Source organism: Ursus arctos, unplaced genomic scaffold (genome assembly GCF_023065955.2).
Source record: "Ursus arctos isolate Adak ecotype North America unplaced genomic scaffold, UrsArc2.0 scaffold_12, whole genome shotgun sequence".
Lineage (NCBI taxonomy): Eukaryota > Metazoa > Chordata > Mammalia > Carnivora > Ursidae > Ursus > Ursus arctos.
The window spans coordinates 42,931,129-42,953,429 of NW_026622786.1; the positions used below are offsets into that span (position 1 = coordinate 42,931,129).

At 42.2% G+C, this 22,301-nt stretch overlaps 1 protein-coding gene across 1 annotated transcript in view; it reads right to left on the reverse strand.

The window, feature by feature from the left end:
* Positions 1-9,471, reverse strand: part of ST6GALNAC5 (ST6 N-acetylgalactosaminide alpha-2,6-sialyltransferase 5) — a 161,340-nt gene extending 151,869 nt beyond the window's left edge. Inside the window, exons 1-2 of the mRNA XM_044383935.3 lie at positions 9,194-9,471; positions 8,153-8,374 (exon numbers count right to left, since the gene is read on the reverse strand). Of these exons, the coding sequence (XP_044239870.3) occupies positions 8,153-8,374; positions 9,194-9,208 (237 nt within the window). The 5' untranslated portion in view covers positions 9,209-9,471. The remainder of the gene's footprint in view (positions 1-8,152; positions 8,375-9,193) is intronic.
* Positions 9,472-22,301: the final 12,830 nt, after the last annotated feature.

Sequence of the window (22,301 nt, forward strand, 5' to 3'; positions counted from 1 at the left end):
GGCACAATCTAGTCAGGAACACAAGCCGTGGACAAATAACCACAATATTGTGTGATTAGAGGCATATACAAGATACAGAGAATATTTTAACACTTAGCAACATATAGTAATTGTAGTATTAACTCCACTGTGACTATCCTGTGGTCAGGACTAGGTCCTTCCTCTCATTTCCTCCCCTGTGTCTAACACATTGTAGGGACTCAGTCAATATGTGATTGACTGACCAATCCAAGGCTAACATAAGAGAATGTGGGGTCAACTCTGCACAGATGTTACGTGTAGGAAGACTCTGGAAAGGAGAAGCTTGAGCTGGATCTTAATGAACGATTAGCTCTCTACCTGGCAGATAAAAGGAGAAAGGGCATTCCATGATGGAGGAAAAGCAGGGAAGCATGAGACGGCAAGATGTATTCCCCCGGTGTCTGGAGCTTGGGCAGAAGGGAAGTGAGGTTGGAGAACTAGGCCAGACAGACCCTATCAGGCCTTGTGAGCCTTCCTGTGGAGTCTGAACTTGATCCTCTAGGCAATGGGAAGCCATTGGAGGCATGCAAGGAACATGAGCAGATCTGTAAATTAGAAATGCAGTAATGCAGTTCAGTCAGTGGAGAGGTCCCATATGTGCAATTAATTTCCAGAATATGCTTTCTTATTAAAAAAATAGTTTAACTCTGCATTTCAGTCTGCCAGAGTGTTCTCAGACTCTGTGAGGTTCCCAGGAACACTATGGACACCTTCTTATCCATTAAAAGAGAATAAAATAAAAAGTTCCGTTTTCATACTGAGCTACAACTATCAAGGTTAATTTTCCCTACTAAGGGTAAAATGGTTTCTCATCTGCCTAAAGTAATTCTATCTCAGAATAAGTATTACATCTCAGAAGTTAGGAGGAGTCAATGGTTACTTGCAGAATGGCAGTGTTTCAAACACTTGCTTAACTGAGTCTCCTGATGATGTTTTCCTCCCCACTGTGGAGAAGGTAATTCAGCTAAATGAGTGGTTTGTTCATGACATTTTCCCACAAATAGTAACATGGCACTCCTTTTGGATTGGTTTACTTTTTAAAGGCAAAACCCATTCTGATTTGCAAATTGTTCTAATTACATGGGTACCATGCATTTATGAAGACTTTCAAGTACCCAGTGCTAAGCCAGTGGTTGGTGGAAGCCCTTCTGAACTATCCAAAGGCATATTCTCATTTTCATTTCAGAATGATAAGATATTTAAATATTTATTTCTTTCCAATAACTGAGTAGGCCTGGGCTCTACGTTTTAATAAATTCTGTTCAAATAATGTTGAGTCATTGCTTAGAATATATTGGCACCGAACTTCCCTTATGGTAATGACATTCATGTCAGAGGCCCACATTGTAGCCCCAGCTCTGCCACTCACTGGAGACTCTGGACAAATCACACAAGCACTTGTGAATTCCCTTTGGTAATTTTCAAGTTTTCCTTCCAGCTCAAAACTCTGAGTATGTTTTAAGAGATCTGATTAGTACAAATACATAGAAATGCAATAGTTACAGAACTACAAATGGTGGCAGGGGAAATTGATATTTATGACATAGTGCCAAATAGAAATTTTTCAGGCAGGTTTAGTTTAGAAGAAATTATAGTCTTTAGATAGATATACTCATGTATTCAACAAATACTTACTGAAGACCCATTCTATATCAGACATTATATTAAAGCCTGAGAATACAATGCCAAGAAAGAGGGGAAAAAAAAGCCCTAGCTTCCAAGAGCTGATTGTAGTGCAGGGAAGGCAGACAATTTGAGACAAGAAACAACAATAAGCTGGAATAAGTATTATCATGGGATCCTGGCTATGAAGACAAAACATACAGTTTAGATCTAACCTGGGCTACAAGTCAGGGAAGGCTTCCCTGCAGATATGCTGTCTAAACTGAAAGAATATGCATGCTTCTGACTTTTATTTGGGAAACCATATTGAATAGAGCATACAATAAAAATATTTATTTGTCCCAGGCCTAGTCTAAGAATTTAGGACTAAAAGTGCTCGTGAAGAAGAATCAGAGTGCATCTCATAAATATCCCCACCCTCAAGTTTTTATCAGTCATTTGATCATAAACTCACTTCTAAGGGAATTCTTCTCTTGAATCAGGTTCACAGGGTATGGATAATAAAATCATTATTTAAGAAATAATAATTCCTTGTCTTTCTATACTTCTATCCTTCACAGCTACTCAAAGAGTACATAGTAGATGTACAGAAGGTTTCAATGATTTGTTGATCAGTGATGGGTTTTAATTTTTCACAGTGTTTTCTCGTCTCCAATCTTCCTTCACCTCAGCATTCACAGGATGAGAATTAGATTGCACTGCCACTTGACCCTAGAGGTTATGGAAAGTCTCCTCTGTAGCAGATGTCATCTGTCCAGGACAGATCTGATGGCAAATGTTGTCTTGTAGCCAACACAAATTTCTCATACCATGAGTTATGAAATTTGGTTTGGAAAACATAGTCACCGTGTGACAGAAACGGCTGAACAGGGCAATAGGGTTAGCTCCCTTCAAGAGTCCAGGAGATCCTACGTCATGCTAAAGGAAAATCATTAAGAGACTGAATATTTTGAATTTAAAATCTATCCACTTTGAAGTTGCTTTGACATCAAAGTTGTTTACTAAGTATTCACTGCATGTCATACACACACACGCACATACACACACCAAAAAAGGGCTAAAAAATGCAATTTCAGTTTGAAAGTTTTATAACTTCTAAACTAACACTAGTATTTAACTTACTTTATAGATGAGAAAGATCACAGAAATTGCTTCCTTTTTAGTGTCAATGTCTTGATTTATTGTTTCCTGGTTTCATATTATTATTCAGCACTTGCTTTATTATTTAACCTTTCTTGCTTCTTTGTCTTTTCTCTCCAATTAGATCAAAGATTCTTTGATGGTAGGCACCGTGTTCTTCCTCTAGAATACCCAATTTTGCAACTATGAGGCCTTCAATGAATATTTACTTAGGGCTATGAGTAGTTCAAAAACCCAGAAACAAATTAGCTACAGAACTACGCATTATGAGGATTAAAAACATTTCAAATGATGATTCTCAAACTTTAATGTGCACAAGAGTTGTAAGGGAAGCCTGTTAAAATGTAAACTCCTAAATCTCCTCCCCACAGAGTCTTGTTTTAAATCATTTCTTCATCTTCCTTCTATCATTATTACTAGTAGTGCAGTAGTAGTGGATCAAATTAGGAAAGATGAGACATACCAGGGCCTTGGGACTGCACTGCTGTTTCTTACAGACAAAGGACTTTACATAAGGTGAGGTAGCTTTGTCCCTCTCTACAACCACCTCTCCCCATATACTCTGCTTTCTTCTTTCCTTCAATAAATACTTGTTGTGTGCTCATTAAGTGTCAAGTATTATTCTAGGTCCTGGAGTTACGCTGGTCAATAAGATGTACAAATACTTTGCTATCACAGCACTTAGATTCTACCTGGGGGGTAGAAAAACAATAGAAAAGACAACTTTAAAATTCATTCAGATATTGTTAACTAGTATAAGGAAAATAAAACAAACTAATATGATAGAGAATGACTGTTAAGGAGAGAGCTATTTAAAGAGGATGGTCCACAAGAAGATGACATGATCTGAGGACTGAATGACCAGAAGGAGCTAACCATGTACAAAATCTTAGGGAAGTTTTCCAGGGAGAAGGGACAGCAAGTGCTAAGGTTCTGAGGCGCAATGAGTTTTCAAGGACCAGCAAAGAGGCCAGATGCCCAGAAGTGGAAAGGGAGCCAGCTTAGACTCATTTACCAGCTGTGGTCTGGACTTTGGCTTGGGGGTATCTTGGCATTACTCCTTGGGAACCTGGAGAAACACTCCTGGCTCTCAGAATTAAGGAAGGTTATATATTATATGGACACTTCTCCTGTTAAAAGCAAGCACATTATTGCAACTCTTCGCCCATGAAAAATAGTTCATTTCATAATTCCTTTTGGTTGACGATTTGTGATAACAGGGTCTCATCACCATTGGCAGATTACATTTTGTTAGTATTTGAGCACTGAAAATTAGCTCACTTTGATTTTGAGATCCAAATTATCGTTGATTGGATGCCTCAAATATTATAAAATAGGGTCTAATAAATGGTACAAACGTATATTTGAGAATTTATATACTTTTTAAAAGGAAGAATACTTATGCTGTAATTCCAAAGTAAGTTATATGGCATGTGCCTTTTTTTCTGGTTTTGAATTATTTTTCAGCTCCTGCATTGACTTGTCCTATCACTCTAAATGGACATCTGTGAATTAATAGCAAACATACTGTTACCTCCAAGCAGTTCCGTTTTGTCTGAATAACTGAGTGCTTAAGGAAGGAAAGAACCAAGGACAAGCATGTTAGTAGTATGTGTAAAATTCATTCCTGGGAGCTAGTACTGAAGCAAGGAGATAGCAGCTCAGCTTGAGACCCCATTGATCACTGCTCTTTCATAAGCCATCTTAGAAAAGGGCAGCCCAGGTGACAAGTGGGCCTCCTGTGATAAGGGCTCCTATCCACTGGAAATGGGAATCGGCTCATAGTTTCATTTCACAGGGTCTACCAGATGGCAAATGACTTTATCTACCCAGACCAGATCCAGGCTGGAAACAGAATACACTCCATGCCCCCTTCCACTCTGCTGGGAGAATTGGAGCTTTTCCCTGAAGGTTGCTTGATTTAGTGTGTGTGCCTGTATGTGCATGTGTGCCGCACGCGTGCGCACACACCCCCACATGCTTTCGTTTGGTTATACATTATGCTGTATTTCTAAATACAGAAGGTTTCCGAAGCCATGAAAATTGGCTTCTTTGCTTGTTGTCTGGCTGATCTGGTTAGAAATCAGTGGCTCCAAAACTGGGGAGCAGAAGAGTAATGGCAGAATACAGATACAGTACCTGCAGTGACAGACATTAACAAGACTGAAATGAGCTGGTGAAACGTTTGTGGGAAAAGGTCTGGGGAAAAGGGTTGGCAATGAAGAGAAAGAATCTCTCTAACAAAAAATGAAATGTCTTCATTATCACAAGAAACTCCAAGTAGCCTTCACTTAGTCACACTGGAATTACAATTTCAGCTCACATCGTTTGTGAACGAGGAAGTAGAGAATATGACCATGGAAAGTGATATTTTAAGCTTCAACACACATTGCTCATCACCGGCTTGACTTGCAGCATGTCTTTCAACAAAAGCACACAGTGATTTAATCTCAACAGTAATTTAGTCTGCAGCCGTATGAGACAAGACTATCATTGCAGACAGGCTGTAATTTGAGAAATTCAGGTGCTGGGGATTAGGACCACCTGTTGAATTTAATCTTAGAGTTATAATGTTAATACCATCATGTAACTGAACATAAACACTACATATTTATCAGACTTTGGGACCTCCAGCCATGGAGATGTGAACATTTTCCTAAATGGTATCTGTAACTCTCTCCAGATTCTGTAAATCAACGGCAAGTAAAAAGTCTGTTGGAATTCTGATTCAGTATGCAGTAGCATATGGCTTGGTGGTCATCACACTCAACACATCCTATAATTTTTCTAAGGCCTGATATGAGAGGGAAAAAAGACAGCAATCAGGATATCATCTAGCTACATAATAAGAACAGAAAATCCTGATTTCTTACCCTCCCTCCGCTGTGCTAATCTGGAAAAAAAAATCCAAGCAATGTTCTAACAAATTTCTACCTCTGCCTAAGCAAGACTGTAGGCAGATCTTAAGTAAACCTAAGTAAATAGCAACTTTTGGAGAGGACATAAATACTACATGCACCTCCCTATAGCCATCAGAAATGAAACTTCACCCAATTTCCAGCCAGGTGAATAGCAGCAGTAAAGTGATGACATTTTGAGTAGAAGTTTACATGTGGGTCAGTGGGGAAATTGGTAGATATCCAGCTAAATTCAGGGGACCAGTTGAAACAAGGTCCCCTTTTCCTCTGCCATCTTGCCTTCCTCCCCTCAGTGGGACAATTGGGATAATGCCTAGAGAAAACACATAGATTTTAAGATTTGCATTTGTTCTTTTGCTTTGGGGTGGAGTAAACTGTTGAATCCTTGGAGTGTGGAATTTGATGACACGTTGGTTTTCTATGAAAGAATTCCACTGGTATTCATTAGATGCAAAGACCATCCTGGTCACGTTTATAATTCTCTTCTAAGAATTCCAAGGACATTCACACATTTATCCTCCATATAACACTTCACAGTTTATAAAACCCTTTACTATAGATTATCTCAATTTCTTGTATAGAGTTTCAGCATTCCTTTCAAAAAAGGGCTGTTTTTCATTTTAATGAAATAATACTCTGATACACTAAAAATTCAATCCAATATATTTGTGTGAATAAACACTGTTTTTGAAAACAAACATGAGGGCATCATATTTGCCTTATGCTATCAATATTCTCAGCTGCTATCCATCCAGCAGGAGAACACAGGAAGGAAAGTATTAGGAATACCATCCCAAAGGCAGATCAAAGCTTTCAGCAAATTTACCTTTTGACACCCCATTAATCAAAGTTTCACAAGTGCTATATAGCCATTTCCACTAACAACACCATGAAAATCCACCAAGTTCAATATATTCATCATATACCAGTTACACATAAACACTACATCCATCCAGTCAGAAGCCGATGTATAAACTTTTCCAGAACTCTAGCCCTTACAGGTTGCTGGCACATACAAAGAGTGTAATCGATCAACATCTTAAAGAGAAAAGTGAAGCTGTTATTATTGAAAAACTGATGACCCTCTCTACTTTTGATTTCAAGATTCTACCACCAGCCGCCTCCCCACTCCCCAAATCGCTTCCTAAAGAAATCCCTTCCTCTTCTCTTGCTTCCCCAAATACTCACCAGTGCAAAGTCTATCTTTTCAGAGCGAATTTCCTTAAACCTTCCAGGGCAGTGATGTTTCTCATTTCTGTACCCCAACAATACTGTTTTATACCTAGCATTTCTTATACGTTATACCTATATATCTATCCATCCATCCACATTTCATGGTATGTTGTTTTTTTCCACAAGCATTCAAAGATTCCTACCAACTGGGTCCTGCCTTAAATTTTTACCCTCCAAAATCCTTTTTGCAATATGCATTGCACAAATGAGTGGAAATATTCTGATTGTCACTTAAAAAAAAGTTTGACTTTTTCATGAACGGTAAAGACCCATCTTTTCCTGCAAAAGAACCACCTGCTAACTAATACTTTGGTTCACAAGCATAAAATCTAGTAATATAAAAAGCGGAATAGCTGTGTGGTTTCAAGAAATCCTCCAGCCTTTATAGAGCAGATACAGAGTGGAATTGTGTTTTAATAAAAACATATTAGCAGCTTCAGATAATGGGGAATAAATTTAAAATGTATTAAAATATCTTTTCAGAATCAGGAAACTTGATTAGAATTCTTACAGAGGCTTCGCACATTGAAACCAGAGATTTATTATTTGAGGGAAAGGAGGCTCAATTTAAAAAAAAAAATCCATCTTATTAATTATTAGCCAAGCCATGCAACGGCTTCCCGGAAGGCAGAGAAAAACAGGCCCTCAACGAGGAGTTTCAAGCCAATGGAAGCTGAGTCTGTGCCTCCAGCCTTCCGCGCCTGCCTGGGACCGCTCCCCGAGGCTGTGGTAATTCTGCCCAGAGCAATGCGAAGGCGAGATCAGAGGGGAATCTTTGAGCAGCGGCCGCGGACTGGCTGCTGCTCACCCTCCAGTTTCCGGCGGGCCAATGCTCCCGCCGTTACTCGCGCCATCCCGGCTCTCCTCACACCAGGGCGCGACTTGGCGGCCAAACCCGACGCTTCAGGCACCCAGCACCCACCCGCGGCTGCAGCTCTGGGGACCAGAAGGTACTACTTTCAGGGCCGGTTCCTGTTAGGAAATTTGGCATTGGGTCCACTCGTCTCACCCCTATTCCCTGAAAAACTTTACCTCCGACTCCAACAGGAATTCACGCCAAGAAGGAACTATCCCACCCCACCCCAGTGGGTCCGCTCCCCCTTCCAGCCTCCGAGCGGCACCTACTCACGGCGCCTCCCAGCCCCGGGGAAGGGGCAGGCTCAGGTGTGCGGGATCCCCAGGCTGGGTGGCGTGCGCGCTGGCGAGCGAGCTGTCACCTTGTGGTCCCTCACGCCGAGGTATCCGTCCAGCGGCTGCGGTCCCGCGGGGGCCCGGGGCCTCGGGGGGGGGCTGCTCTCCGCCGACGGCTGCGCGCTGCCGGTCGCCGCTGCCTGCTGCTGCTGCGGGGGCCGCTCCTTCTGGCCGCCGAGGCTGCTGTACACGAGCAACAAGCTGGTGCACATGGTGGTGAGCGCTAAACACACAGCCAGACCATGGCGCTGCCGGCGGGCGGGAGAGAGCAGAGGAGAGCCGCTGAGAGCCAGCGCCGGAGGAGCGCGCCGGCAGGGACACGCGCGAGACGGTCAGACGCGCGGGGGGAAGTCCGGGGCAGGCGGGAGGTGGCCCGGGTCCTAGCCCCCCACGCGCAGCCGGGGCAGGGGAGGCACCGTCCTTGCGCGTACGGCAGGGGATGCTCCCGAGCGTAGCTGCTCTCGGCCGACGCCACCTCCCAAATCTCTCGGCAGAGGGCAGGTGGTGCGCGGCGCCCGGCTACGCGAGGGAAAGCGCGCCGGTGGCGAGGGCAGAGGTGGGCTTGTACTTTGAGGAGGGGCCTCCCTCCCCCAGCTCGGCTGCTGGAACCTCTAGCCCTTGCACCCGGTCCTTCCTGGACCCGCGGGGCTCTACCTCGGCGATTTTTGCAAGTTTGAAATCCGACAAGCAAACCAAGAAAGTCTGCAAAGGTCCCCCCTTCCCCTCCCCTCTTAGTTTCTGCCAGGCTGTTGCTTTTGGGCATCCCCCATCCCCCGAGCCATGCGCCCACCCCTCCACCGCTTCTCCAGCTCTCCGTGGGTCCCCAGACCTCTCGCCTGAGATCCAGAAGCCGAGGCAACCCGAGTTCCCATCCCGGCTCTGGGATTCCGAGCCAGGCAGAACCAGAGAACCGGAAGGGGACACGGAGCAGGTGGAAAGTTGTCCCTTTGTAACAGGCGACCTCGCGGCGCAGGGTTAGGCGCCTCTGGAGCTCTCCGGTGCGCCCCGGGGACGCCGCGCCCGGGGGTCCCCGCCTCTGCCCAGAGGAGTTGCCACAAATGACTCACCATCAGGGTCTTCATTTTGGGCACCTCTTTTGTGAGGAATCCTCAGGCACACGCGTCCGGAGCCACTTTTTCTTGGAGGGTTTCCATGGTGGGTGATGGGGGGCGGGCGGCTCTGATTCTCGCTCGGCCGCCGGCCGCGAGTGGGTAGGAGAGCCGCGGGACCCAGGAAGCGCGGCTGTTGCAGAGATTAGAAACAGAATTAAAACTGAACCGGACCCTCGTAGTCTCTCAGTGATCTACACAACTGCCGCCTGCCGCCGCCTGCTGGGTCCTAAAGACCTCTGCATCCCCCTTTCCCGCCCCCAAATAATAATCTTTTCAGCCCACTGGAATTTCTGGGGCGAGAGAGTTAACAGTGCCAGTGTACCCACCTATTGGTCCGAGGGCTTATTTATCTTTTATGAAGTCATCAAGTAAAAAGGAAGGAGAACCCAATTGGATTCTGAACATGATAGCCGTTTGAAAATTGGCAAACTAAATTCTGTTTTGTAATTTTGATAAAAACAAGTCAACTGCCCAAATGTCAGTAGCCCTATTTATAGTTTTTGCATTTATGTTCATAGCATGGGGAATCTGTCAGGAAATCATTTTTCAAAAAAATTATTATTATTTCAGTTGTCCAATTGTAGGCTTTCTGATATCCCCCTTTATTTTACTTTTTTAAATCCAGTTACTCTCCTGCAACCTTTATATCTAAATTTTCATCTAAATTGTTTAATTCATTTACTTGTTTTAAATATTACAATCTATATTTCTCTCGAGCTTTGAGGTTTCTAGCGTTCATCTAAATGATTTTAAAGTGTTAGAAACATTGAGCAAGCACATCATAGCCGCATGATTAAATGGACCTGTAGATTCTTCCTAATTGTGAGGAAAGATTTCTGACTGCTAGAGATAAAACTGCTTACTGCTTATTTTTTAAGACTCCTAAGGACTTTGGTGTTCTCCTTGTATTGGTCTACTGCACTGACAGTACATAATCTCACATTTAGAATGTCAATTAAAATTTTTTTTTAAATATTGTCCTATGTTGGGAAATTCACATCAATAGCTTGTTTTAAGGACATTCTCCCCTCCTGCATTGAATTACAAATGGCATTTGTTAAATGTCTAATTTAGTTAAAAACATATTTCTTGTGAAATTGCTCAGTGAGACTAGTTGTCTTAATGTATTACTTAACACCTCACCTGTAGCAGCGTAATGTTAAAGATTACATTAAGATGGAAATGATCAGCAGGCCAACTGAACCATAGGCACAATAAGAGCTTTCTCAAGGCCAAAAAAGGCATTACAATCATTTTTTAATCTTCAGTAATCCATTGCTCCACTGATGATACAACAGGAACTATTTTTAACTTATGAGGCATCCTTCCATACTTAGTATTAAGAAAGTTAAAATTATTGGTACCACAGTGACTATCCATGCCATGTGTTTGGGGGAAGGCAAGACACACATAAGATTTAGCCTTTTAAGGAAAAACAAAAAATTCAAAACACGGTCCAACATTGCCAGCCTTGAAGCTATTTATTCAATTTGTGCTCTAGGCATGAATAGTACCAGTTGTTAGGGCAGGAAAAGCAGCAGCCAGAAGAGAATCTTATCGGGTCTTGGCAATTCTTTATTGTATGGTTGCACTTGACACTCAAATTAGGGAAACAAAGGACCAACTTGATGAATCATTGCAAACCGATTATCTGTGTTTCTCCAGGGCTCCTTCTGAGATGCTACTAGACAGAGCTCCTGCATTTTTCAGGATCATTCCCCTCCCATCGAGCAAGTTGCCCAGTGACCGATAAAACACTTCTAATATATTTTGCTATGCCAAACAGAGCCATCATATTTATGATTTAAGCTCATGGCAGCACGTTGGACATCTGTTACACGGTATGTCTGACCACATTCATTAGGCTTATGCTTTTTTTTTTTTTTTTCCCTCCTGGGATGGCAGTTAGCTAGTTGCTAAATCTACTTATGAGATGGCCGGAGTAAATTTAAAAATGTAATTCTGAATTTGATTTAAATAATTTCAAGGTCTCTGGCTTTCGAATATTTGATTAGATTGATGTGATGGTTTTAGGCAGTCTGGCCTGAGAGCCAAATGGACAAGGTGGGGTGGGGGAAGGGCAGATGAACCGAATAACAAAAGTTAAAATCCTTGTGCTGTTCAATTCAGTGATAATTTAATTATCACCTGCTGTCTGGTGGTTCTATATTCAGGAATGCAGAGATGAATAAGACACAGATCCTTTCCTCTAGGAGCTCACAACTTAGCGCGCACGTGTGTGTGTGTGTGTGTGTGTACGCGTGCATGGAAAGTGTGTGAGACAAGTCTGCAAGGTGGCAATAAAAGACAGTACTAGAACTTCAACATGTATTTATCAAGTGCCTACCATGTTAAGCATCTGCTCTGGGGATCACCTACTATGTGCCAGATGCTGGGGATACCTGGATGAATAGATCATGTGCTGCCCTGAAGGAACTCAGTCTATCCCCAGATAAACGCTATGAACCTTTATGTTCTAAAGAACTATCTAGGAAACAATGAAAATACTTGATTGGTTTTTCAACGTCTGAGTGCTTGCCTATTTAAGATCTAAGGGGTTTAATATTTTAAAGGTACCCACCTGTGTTTGTGTAGCTCCATGCACACTTTTAAGTTAATAATTTGAATATCCAGAAAGAGAAGAAAATAGGCAGCCCTGCAGACACTTGCTTGACCTGGAGATAAGAAGACAAGCCAATAAAGCTATTTTAGTTCATCTAACTTGTCCAGTTCAATACAAAGTGAGTCAGGGAATCACAATTTGCTTCCCAAAATCCAGGTAGCTGAGATAGATTTCTCACCACTTAAAATTTTGCCACATTTCTGCCTCCGGTGCCATCACATCCAATCAAATAGATTCCTACTTTTGAAAAAAAGAAAGGAAAGGAAAGGAATAGAAATTGAGTGTTCCACAATGTGGGTTATGTAATACACTGAAGGCGAGAATTTATGAAACAAGGCATGTCATGGGGCGAGGAGGAGGAGGCAGAATTTGAAGCTCAGAGTGAAAGCAGCCTGTGCACTTGGCCACGGAGGCACCACGAAGCTACTGGAAGGACAAACTCCCGGAAATCCACGAGCGCTGCCTGTGAATCTGAAGTGACTTCTCAATTCAGAAACAAGTATTTCAAACATTTCAAAGACGGATGAAAAGCAGAAAACAACATAATGTAAATTGCATTGGAGGTACAACTCTCCACTTTATGATCTGAAAGAAAGAGAAAAGTTCTGCTAAGTGCTCCAAAAGCAAAAAGCTTAAGAATGGCAGAAAGTCCTAAAACAAATTTGATACTTGTCCATTTGTGTTCCACAGTTTACTTAGTTCTTTTCACTTCATAGGCTGTGCCGAGTGGGCTAGTTGGTTGAGAACAAGTCCTTGGAGTCAAGTATCCAGGACCCAGATTCTGACTGCACCACTTAGCAGTTCAGTGACCTTGGGTAAGTTACTTATTTTCTTCGTCTGTAAAATGGCAATCATAAGAGTACCTACCTCAAAGCATTGTTAAAAAAGATACTACAAGTGTCAGGAAGAGTACTAACAGACTGTTAACTATTGTTAATAATATTTTATGATTATGATTAATAAACTGGGTTTGAAGGCAAAATACCAGGGTTTGACCTATGTGGCCAAGAGCTGTATGACCTTGAACAAGGGACTTCAAAAATAGTAAGCAGACTTAGAACTTATCTGTAAAATGGATATAACATGGATATAACAGAGCCTATCCCACAAATGGTTAAAAGGCTTATTAAGACACTGTATATGTGACTACTTTGTAAACTGTGAAATTCTGCATAAATTAAGATAATAGTCATTCATTCATCCATCAAATGTCAATTGAGCATCTACTGTATGTCAAGCATCATTCTAGGCCCTGGGGTTGTGACCAAAAGATGCAAGGACTCTGCCCCATAAGGCTTATATTCAAGCTAGGGCAATAAACCAATAAAATAGAATGTCAGGCACTAGAGGAAAAAAAGCAGAGCAAAGCAGTTAGACTGGGGAGGGAGTGTATGTGCTGTTTTAGTTAGGATGCTCGCATTTGCACAGACATTTGAATAAAGTCAGGGAAGAAGGACCCATGAGGCTATCTGGAGGAAGAATAGTCCAGGCAGAGGCAACAGCATGTACAAAGGCCATGAGGTAAGATCTTGACTGGTATATTGAAGAGAGAGCAAAGAGGTTGGTGTGGCTGGAGAAGGGAGCAAGAGAGAGAGTAGGGGGGCCGGGTAGGGGAGGAGGGAACAGAGGTAGTCCAGGGGCAGATTGTCTCGGGCCTCATAGGCCATGAAAAGGACAGGGTGAAGGAAACCCACTGAGGGTAAAGCAGAGGAAGGCCATGGATCGTTAATGTTTTGGAAAGGTTACCTGGCTGCTGTGCTGAGAATAGTTCTGGGGGAGCAAGAGTAGAAACACTGTGATCCCTTAGGAAGCTTTTGTAGTAGTCTAGGTGGAACGACATCATCGTGCTCTTAGGAACGACTGGCTTCGGGATTTGCCTTGGGGAGAACTGCGGGAAAAGCAGTTTGGGGTGACTGAGAATGGCGAATTTGGATTTAGATGTACTCGTATACATGGGAGTTCAGGCATGATGCTGGGCTCAGAGGCATGAACTCTTCATGAAAGGGTGAGGTCACCTAGGAATGAGCCAGGACACAGGAAAATAAAGGTCACAGGCCTGAGGCCTGGGAGCTCTAAATTTCAGATGCCAAGAATAGGAGGCATCATTACAGTAATAATACTGAAAGACAATAAATGACTATCTGAACTTGATTTGATTTAGGTGGCTGATTATTTTCATTTTGAATGGATTTTCCATTCCAAGCCAGTCAGTCATTTATGTACTCAAAGCATTTTTCAAATTCTGTGATCATATCAGGCATATTCATTTACCTGTTTATTGTTCATCCTTTCTTCTACATCATAAATTTTCTAGAACTGAAACTATGTCCTATTACTGTTTATATACTACAAGCCTGGCACGTAACCGAGGGTAATAATATGAATCACTAACGTTTATTTAACCCTTACCATGTGCAAGCACTAAGTCTAAGAGTTTTACATATATTAGTTCCTTCAGTCCCCACAATAACCCCATGCGGTAGGTACTATTACTATCCCCATTGCACAGATGAGTGAATCAAGGCACTGAGAGTCATTTGTGCAGTCACCCAGATCCTGAGTGGTAGCATTGAACTAAATAAATATTTGTTAAAACAATTAATATTTGTTAAATTAGAAAGGAAGAGAAGCTTTGTGAGAGTTCCATAGCCAAGTTCTTCTACTGAACTGTAAATTGGTGTGATTTATAAGAATATAGTTTACACTCAATCTGTAGGTAATACAACCAAACACAGTTCCTTGTTTTGTGATCTATTTTTGGCTACTTTTATTTTTTCAACATCTATTTTACATACAGTAAAATACACAAAATCTGAATGTACAGTTTGATGAGTTTTGACAGAATCTTGCACCTATTAACCACCACCACCATGAAGATATAGATCATTTCCATCATTTCAGAAAATACCCTCATGCTTCCTTTCAGTCATACTAACCCCACCCCATTAGCAAACAGGCAGACATTATTCTGATTTTTATCACTATGGATGAACTTCGCCTATTCTAAAACTTAATATAAAGGAAAACATACAGCATATGCCTTTCAGTCTGACCTCTGTCACTTAGCATATTATTTTAAGGTTTATCCATGTTGTTCAGTGCCTTTCTAGTCTACTGTATTTTATTAATGAATACTATTTTATGGTGTGAGAACAACACAATCGTTTTCATTCATTCTTCTATTAATGAACATTTGGTTTGTTTCCAGTTTGGGGCTCTTAGGAAGGAAGATACTAGGAACATTCTTGTCTTTCTGTAGATATACGGTTTCATTTTTCTTGTGTGAATACCTGGGAGTAAAATGGTTGGGTCATGTGATCGGTGTACGGTTAACATTGGGAGAAATTGTTGAACTTGTTTCCACAGTGGTTGTACCACTTTGTATTTTCACCAGCAGTGAATGAGAGCTCTGTTTGTTCGACATTGACATCTGTTTGTCAGCACCTGGTGTGATCAGTCCTTTCAGTGTCTCTTTGCTTTTAGAGAGTTTTCGAGATAAAGAAATCCTTGCGTAGCACCCAGGATCCTTCCTTACTCTGTGTCCACTATTCCCTTTTAATCTCATCTTCTGACTTTCTACACAGGAACACTTCAAACTACCCATAAAAACCTGTTCCTTGAATTTATGGTATTTATGGCCAGTGAGCCGAGCCTTTGAGCAAGCTGCTCTCTATCGGGTTCCCCTTTCACATCCCCGCCTGTGCCCTGTCCGCCGGCACCCACACTTTCTGAGGCTGCAGTGGGACTGCCAAGTCTCCTCCTTTAGCTCAGTTAAAAGCACAAGCCTGGACCCACACGGACCAGATTTGGTCCAGCCTCTGACTGAAAAGCAAGCCCCAGATCACTCTTCTCAGTCTCTTCATTTGTTGTAGGCCAAGAGTAAAATCTTTCTAGCACAGAGAATGATTGTGCAGACAAAATATACTAACATATGTAAAGTGTTCACCACCATTCTGATTATACAGTTGGATCAAACAAAAAGTATGTTTTTCATAGCGGACTGCCTGTTTTGTATAAAGGGAGGGACCTCCATTCTCAAGTGTTTATTGAGCTTATAATACAAATAATAATTAGGATGTATTGTGTACCTGCCATCAGGCATTATGTTAATTATAAGCATTGGCTTATTTAATCTGTAATGATGTCATCTCCATCTTACCAGCAAGGAAACTGAGATACAGAGATGTGAGATCACTTGCCCAAGGTCACATGGCTAGCAAATGGTGGGACAAGAGTTGCCCAGGTCCGTTTGACTGCAGGCCCTCCCCTCATAATGTCCACACTCCACCGCTTTCTCTATGATCTGACTCTAGGCCAAGCCATCCACTAGAGGCTGCAGATGCAAAGAGGGAGAAGGCATGGCCTTCACTGCAGATGACAAACCATGACAGCTAATTATAACTCAGTGTGTGAAGCATAAAAATTAAGTTATAAGTGAAGAGTTAGAGGGGACACAGACAAGGAACAGGAGACTATATGAGAGTGGTTCAACCATGATTCCTGGCAAAGGGAAATGCTCAGTTGGTTTTAAAGAATCATTAGAAATAGGCTAGGAGAAGGTCAGTGCCCCCAGGCAGAGAGGACAGCATAAACAAAAGCATGAAAACATGGAACCTCATGTTATGTACTAGGAACAGGCAAGGAGTTTATGGGTGAGGCAGGGAGTTCGCAGAACCAGGGTGGTTCTGTACAGTTGTACAGGTTGTGCAGTGCAAAAGGATGCACATTGAAGTGGGCATCACACATCAGAGACACTGCAGATTTGTGTATTATTTTGTCAATTTCCTTGAAAATGACCATCAAGCGTCTTGCTCTACAGACACCAGAGTATTACAACAATTTTCTGTTAGATGGAACTAAAGTGGTACCAGTAACAGAAGCCTTTTAAAATTTGCACACTAGTGCTGTTTGGGCTGAGAGGGGTCTGGTCAGAATTACTTTCTAGTGGCTGTCTCTGGAGACGGTGAGAAGGATGGATTTGTCGGAGGAAGGACTACAGCCAGAGGGAGCAGCCAGGATAATGTTGTGGAAATCCGGGTGAGAGATAAAAGCTTCAGCCGGAGCAGGGTGGGTCAGATGGATTCAAGAAATTCTTAGGCAGGTATTATGTTATAATGGCTAACGTGGATCAAATCCTAACTATGCAGAAGAGGATTTATAAATACAAAGCCAGGCTTTTTCCATGCAAAATAGTGTATATGATTCTGGCCACACTTCAAAATGATAGAGTATAACAATTAAAAAAAAAAAAAAGGCTTACATCTTGTCTTAGTTTGGGTTCTCTCAGAAGCCTACCCCGGGATCAGGATCCATGTGCAAGTATTTCTTTGGCAGGTGAAGAAAACCCCGCTGGAGGGAGTAGGGAAGTGGCACAGGAGGGGAAGGCAGCCAATCAATGGCACATCATCAAACAAGTTACTACTGTAGACGACTGGGGCTCAGTCCTGCTGGGGAAATTCTGGCGGTTCGTATAGCACTCGGGCCTTGGCTATTCCAGCCGAGGGCTGAGGGAGTGGTGCTATTTGTTTGTTTGAGGGCTGCGCTGGGCATGGAGCAGGGGGGCATTGATGCCTTGGCACAGGCTGCTGGCTGCACAGGTGGTGCAAAGCAGGCGGGCTCTGGAGGCAGGAACAACCCCTCAGGCAGAGACGTGCAGGTGCTGGAGCTTGAAGTCCCCAGTTCGCACCCAAGTGGCAAAGGCAGGGGATACGGGCGGGGCAGCCACAGCAATTGCCACACGTGGAAATTGCTCTTTAGTGTTTTCAAAGGATTCAAATTCCTTATGTCATTTGAACCTCTCAATAGCTTTGTGAGGTAGAAAAATGGGTGGTTTCCAACTAAGGCTGGGAATCTCTTATTCCTGGTCACTTCCTCCTGCCTCCTCAGCTGCTATTTCAGACAGAACCATCTCTTGTCAGGGTCCCTCCTTTTCTCTTCGCTTCTGATCTGTTTAGATGTCTGTCTCCTGATGGAGACGGTGAGCAGTTGAATTTAGAAATGTCATACGGTTCACCTTCGTTTTCCCAGATATTGAGAAACAGCACTGAAGTACCTATGCTTAGTAAATGTGGTTGGGTGGATGGATGAAGGATTATTATCATCACTGTTTGAACTTTGTTAAAATTGGGACAGAAGAGAGTGAAAGCAACGTACTCAAAGTCACACAGCCACTCGCTGAGGCAGGACTTGAACTCAGCTCTTACACTTTCCTCTGGGAAAATCCTACTGCGACCACATAGCTTAGTGAGTGTGGACATGGTGAAACTTTGTTGGAGATTCCTAAGCCCCACTGACCTATGAAGTTTGGAGTATTTGAGGGTAAGTCAACAACCATGAAGGAAGACCAGGAAACTTCAATAGAGGGAGCTTTTTACATTAGGAGGTGATTTTTGTTTTAGTATTTGTAATATTTCAAAGTAAAATGGGGAAAGATAAATAGGGGCCAACACTGTGACCCCATAAAAGGAAACACATCTTTTTCTCCAAATATAAAGGATAAAGGACTATCCCTGCAGGACCTGAGGTAGCAATCTAAGAGCCCAGGGCAGATGTCTGCTGTGAAGCTCCCTGTGCTCCCGGCTAACCCAGGAGGTCAAGGGTGACGCTGGGCCTATGGGGAAGGCAGATTTTTTTATTCTTTTAATGCAGCATACAACATAAGGAGTAGCAGCTGCAAGAGGGGAAACCAGTTCAGGAGTTTTCAAAATGAATTTATAAGTGCGTTCTTGAGGGTCCTTGCAATATTTCTGCTAATGTAAAAGGCATGATTGATCTAGATGAATCTTTCTGCTTCTCTTCCCACACTAATTTATATCGTTCTGTGTCTTCTTCCCTTTGTTTGGAAATGATGCATATGCCATTTAAAATAGCTGATTTTATTTAAGCAGCTTCGGAATGTTAAACTTTTAAAAAGTCAACATAAAAAAGAAGTGAACTTGAGCCCCATGTCCTCACTGAAAGCTATATTTTCAAATTTCTTTTTATCTGTGGACTTCACCTACACTTCACCTCTACGTAAAATAAAGGGTATAGGCTCCACTATCACCTAGATTTGCATTTGAATCCCAGCTCTGTCTTTTAGGGTCTATGACTTTGAGCAAGACACAGAATCTCTGTAAGCCCCACTTGTCTCATCTATGCAAGGGGCAGTAATACTGTCCTCCTCAGAGGGGCCATTTCAAGGATTTAAATGAGGTAATGATGACAGCACCTAACACATAGCATTTTCTGTCTACTTAATCCTCACAACAACCTTCAGTTATGTACTGTTGTTATGTCCTTTTACAAGTAGGAAAACTGACGGGTGGATAGGCAAAATATCTTGCCTAAAATCCAGTTACCCAGTGGCAGCATCAATATTTGGACTCTCACATACAATGAAATTTTAAAAAACCCAATACTGTTGTTCATCATTGTTGTTAAAATAATATCTCACCTGGAGGCTCACTGTATGAATTAAAATTGAAAAAAAAATAAAATAAAATAAAATTGGAGCCGTCCCGGTTGACAGAGAGGTGGGGAGCCCAGATCTCTTCTTCCCCCCTGAGGTGGCCATGGAGGCACCTCCTCAGAAAACAAGCATAACTAGGAAACCACTGGCCTTCCTAACGCTGGTAGAGAAAAACAAACATTAATAAAACATGAAAACAAGCTGGTGGATACCTACACATGTTCTGTTTGTTTTGCCTTATATGTCTTATTGGATACTTCAGAAGTAACTACCCCTTCTGTTGTTTCTCAAATAATAAGCCGCCACACTTCCTGAGATGACAGACCATAGCTGTGACAACGAGTTTTTTGGCTTGCTTTTATGAAATCCTAACGAGGGTATGTCAGTGGCTAACCAGATAATTTTGCATTGAAATTTGCACTTAAATAGCAACCTAAGTTGGTTTTTTTTTAAAGATTTTATTTATTTATTTATTTATTTGAGGAAGAGCGAGAGAGCAAGAAAGCATGAGTGGGGGGAGGGGCAGAGGGAGAGGGAGAAGCAGGCTCCCCTATGATGAAGGAGCCCGACAAGAGGCTCGATCCCAGGACCCTGGGATCATGACCTGAGCTGAAGGCAGATGCTTAACTGACTGAGCCAACCAGGCACCCCAACAACCTAAACTCTTTGAAAAAATATTCATTCAGCAAATACTGACAGAGTACAAAGTATGCATAGGACATGGCTCTGGTATTTAAGGGTTGCTCGTTGGGCTGAAGGTACTGAAGTAGAAAGACAGCTATATATGGTTCTACCTCATCCTCCTCAGTCATTTCACTTGTCCCCTGCAGGAGCCCCCTGCCCGTTCGTTCCCTGCGTGCAGTGGATGACCTTATTGCATCTCAACCCAGACACTGGTGTCTGTTTCCACATATCCATATATGTTCGGGAATGTTTCTATCCTGTCTCTCTGTAGAAACAGGAGTCGTTTGATTCTCTATTTTCAGAGCGTCCCATCCATCCCCTGCCAGCCAGGGCTAATTCCTCATGTGAATTTATTTCCCTTTTCAAGTCAGATAGATGGCTGGGATTTCCTTCCACACGATGTCTCTGAAGGGACAGGGCTAACGTGCACAGTGCCTAACTTGCAAGATCAAGAAACTCGTTTTACACCTGGCACAGGCCCTGGCACATAGTAGGCCATTGGGTACATGTGATTTCCCTTCCTCTTTAAAAACACGGTAGTTGGAATTATATACCGTGAGATCATTTACAATTTATGCATTGTTATACATCAGTGCTTAAATATATGGAGATCACTTCTTCCTGTTGTAAGTTATCATCAAATAGAATTTATGAACCCTCAGATTCATGGGGTTGGGACGAATGGTATAAAATTGAGGCAATAAAGCTCCATTCTGCACTTTTGCTCAGAACTTCTTTCACACACATTTTTTAACCTAATAATAATATTTCACAGTTGTAAAACTTTTTTTTTTTCAACTTAGACATTTGCTACTGTGGTTGGCATTGTCTCATGCTTGCATTAACTGGTCATATGTACCAATGAGTTGAGTCTTAATTTTCCATCTATAAAATTTGGTGCCTGGATTTATGTATATTATAAGTGGAAAGGCTAATTGAAAAGTGGTAAGATTGGAATCTAAGGGACTTGATATGCAGTGGCTTCTAGGACTAATTAATTAATTAACTGCTTCACTTATCATGCATTTACTGAGAAACTGCACTGTGACATGCAGCATGCTAGATGCTGATAATACGGAGATGGAAGTTTCTCAGGAAGCTCATAGGCTGCCAGTACAGATACTTCAATAAGGGATTGCAGCGTGGTGTATGGAAAGTGCCATAGTAGCGACATGTCCGTGGTATTGCAGTAGTGAAAAAGGAGGAACAGTCAACTCAGCAACTTTTAAAATGTGGGTTTTAATATCATTTAGGTATAATGAGGCCAACCAATCAGAAAATGATTGCCATTGCAAAATACTTTGTTATACTCAGAGATCCCAAAGAAGGGGGCATGCCATATCACAGAAGGCTCATGGGAAAGAACCAGGATTAGTCAGAAAGTAGAGAGAGGTGGGGATGTGGGCAAGAGACTTTCGTATGGTTGAGCAAGGCAGGGTCACCAAGTTTAGGATTGGCTAGTTGAGTAATTTCAGTGGACTCTGGGGCAGAAGGGCTCTCCCTTGTTATGTGGTACCTGGTCCTGGGGTGATTAGGGCAGGTAGGTGATTGCTGATAAAGAAGAAAGTTGGGGGTATGGACTCTGGATTGCCTTTCACCTGCAAAAGGCATGTTCCTAGGCTAGTTGCTTGCTCTCTAGGAATTATCTAATCCTTACAGGGGCAATCTTCCACGGTAAGCAAGTCCTCATATATCAAAGTATCAAAACATAAAAAAGAAAAAACTTGGATAATACAACTGTGTGGGGCCAAGACAGCTAGGAAAACAGGTCAAAAACAAGAGGAGAAAAGCTTTCTGGGCAGAAGGTTCAGCTTATGCAAATGCCCAGGGACAGCGGAAGCATGTTTTTAGTTCAATATGTTCGGAGTCTGGAGAGAGGATGCAGTATGAGCAATGGGGTTAGGGGGATGATGTAGACAGGAGCCAGTTCATGAAGTTTGCCTGGCTAAGGAATTTGGACTTTTTTTTAAAAGTAGAAGGAATAACTGACAGGTTTTACGTAGGAGGGAGACAGTGATTTCAGTTTACTTCTGTTTGGTAAAAATCTATGCTACTAAATCTGTGCTACTTAAAAATTAATGAGGTTTCACATCTCATCTTTGTAAGATAAACAACATGATATGTTTAGTACTTTCAATGATGATGTAAAGCATGTTTACTCTTTCTTTCCTTGGGTTATAAATCCTTGGTATTCTCTTTCCAGTACCCTCCAAGAAGGCAGGTAGTACAGCAGAGAGTATAGAGTGATAAGGCAGTAATTAAAGGACCAGTGTGTTGGTTAGTTCATTGGCTGAGTCACCTAACTT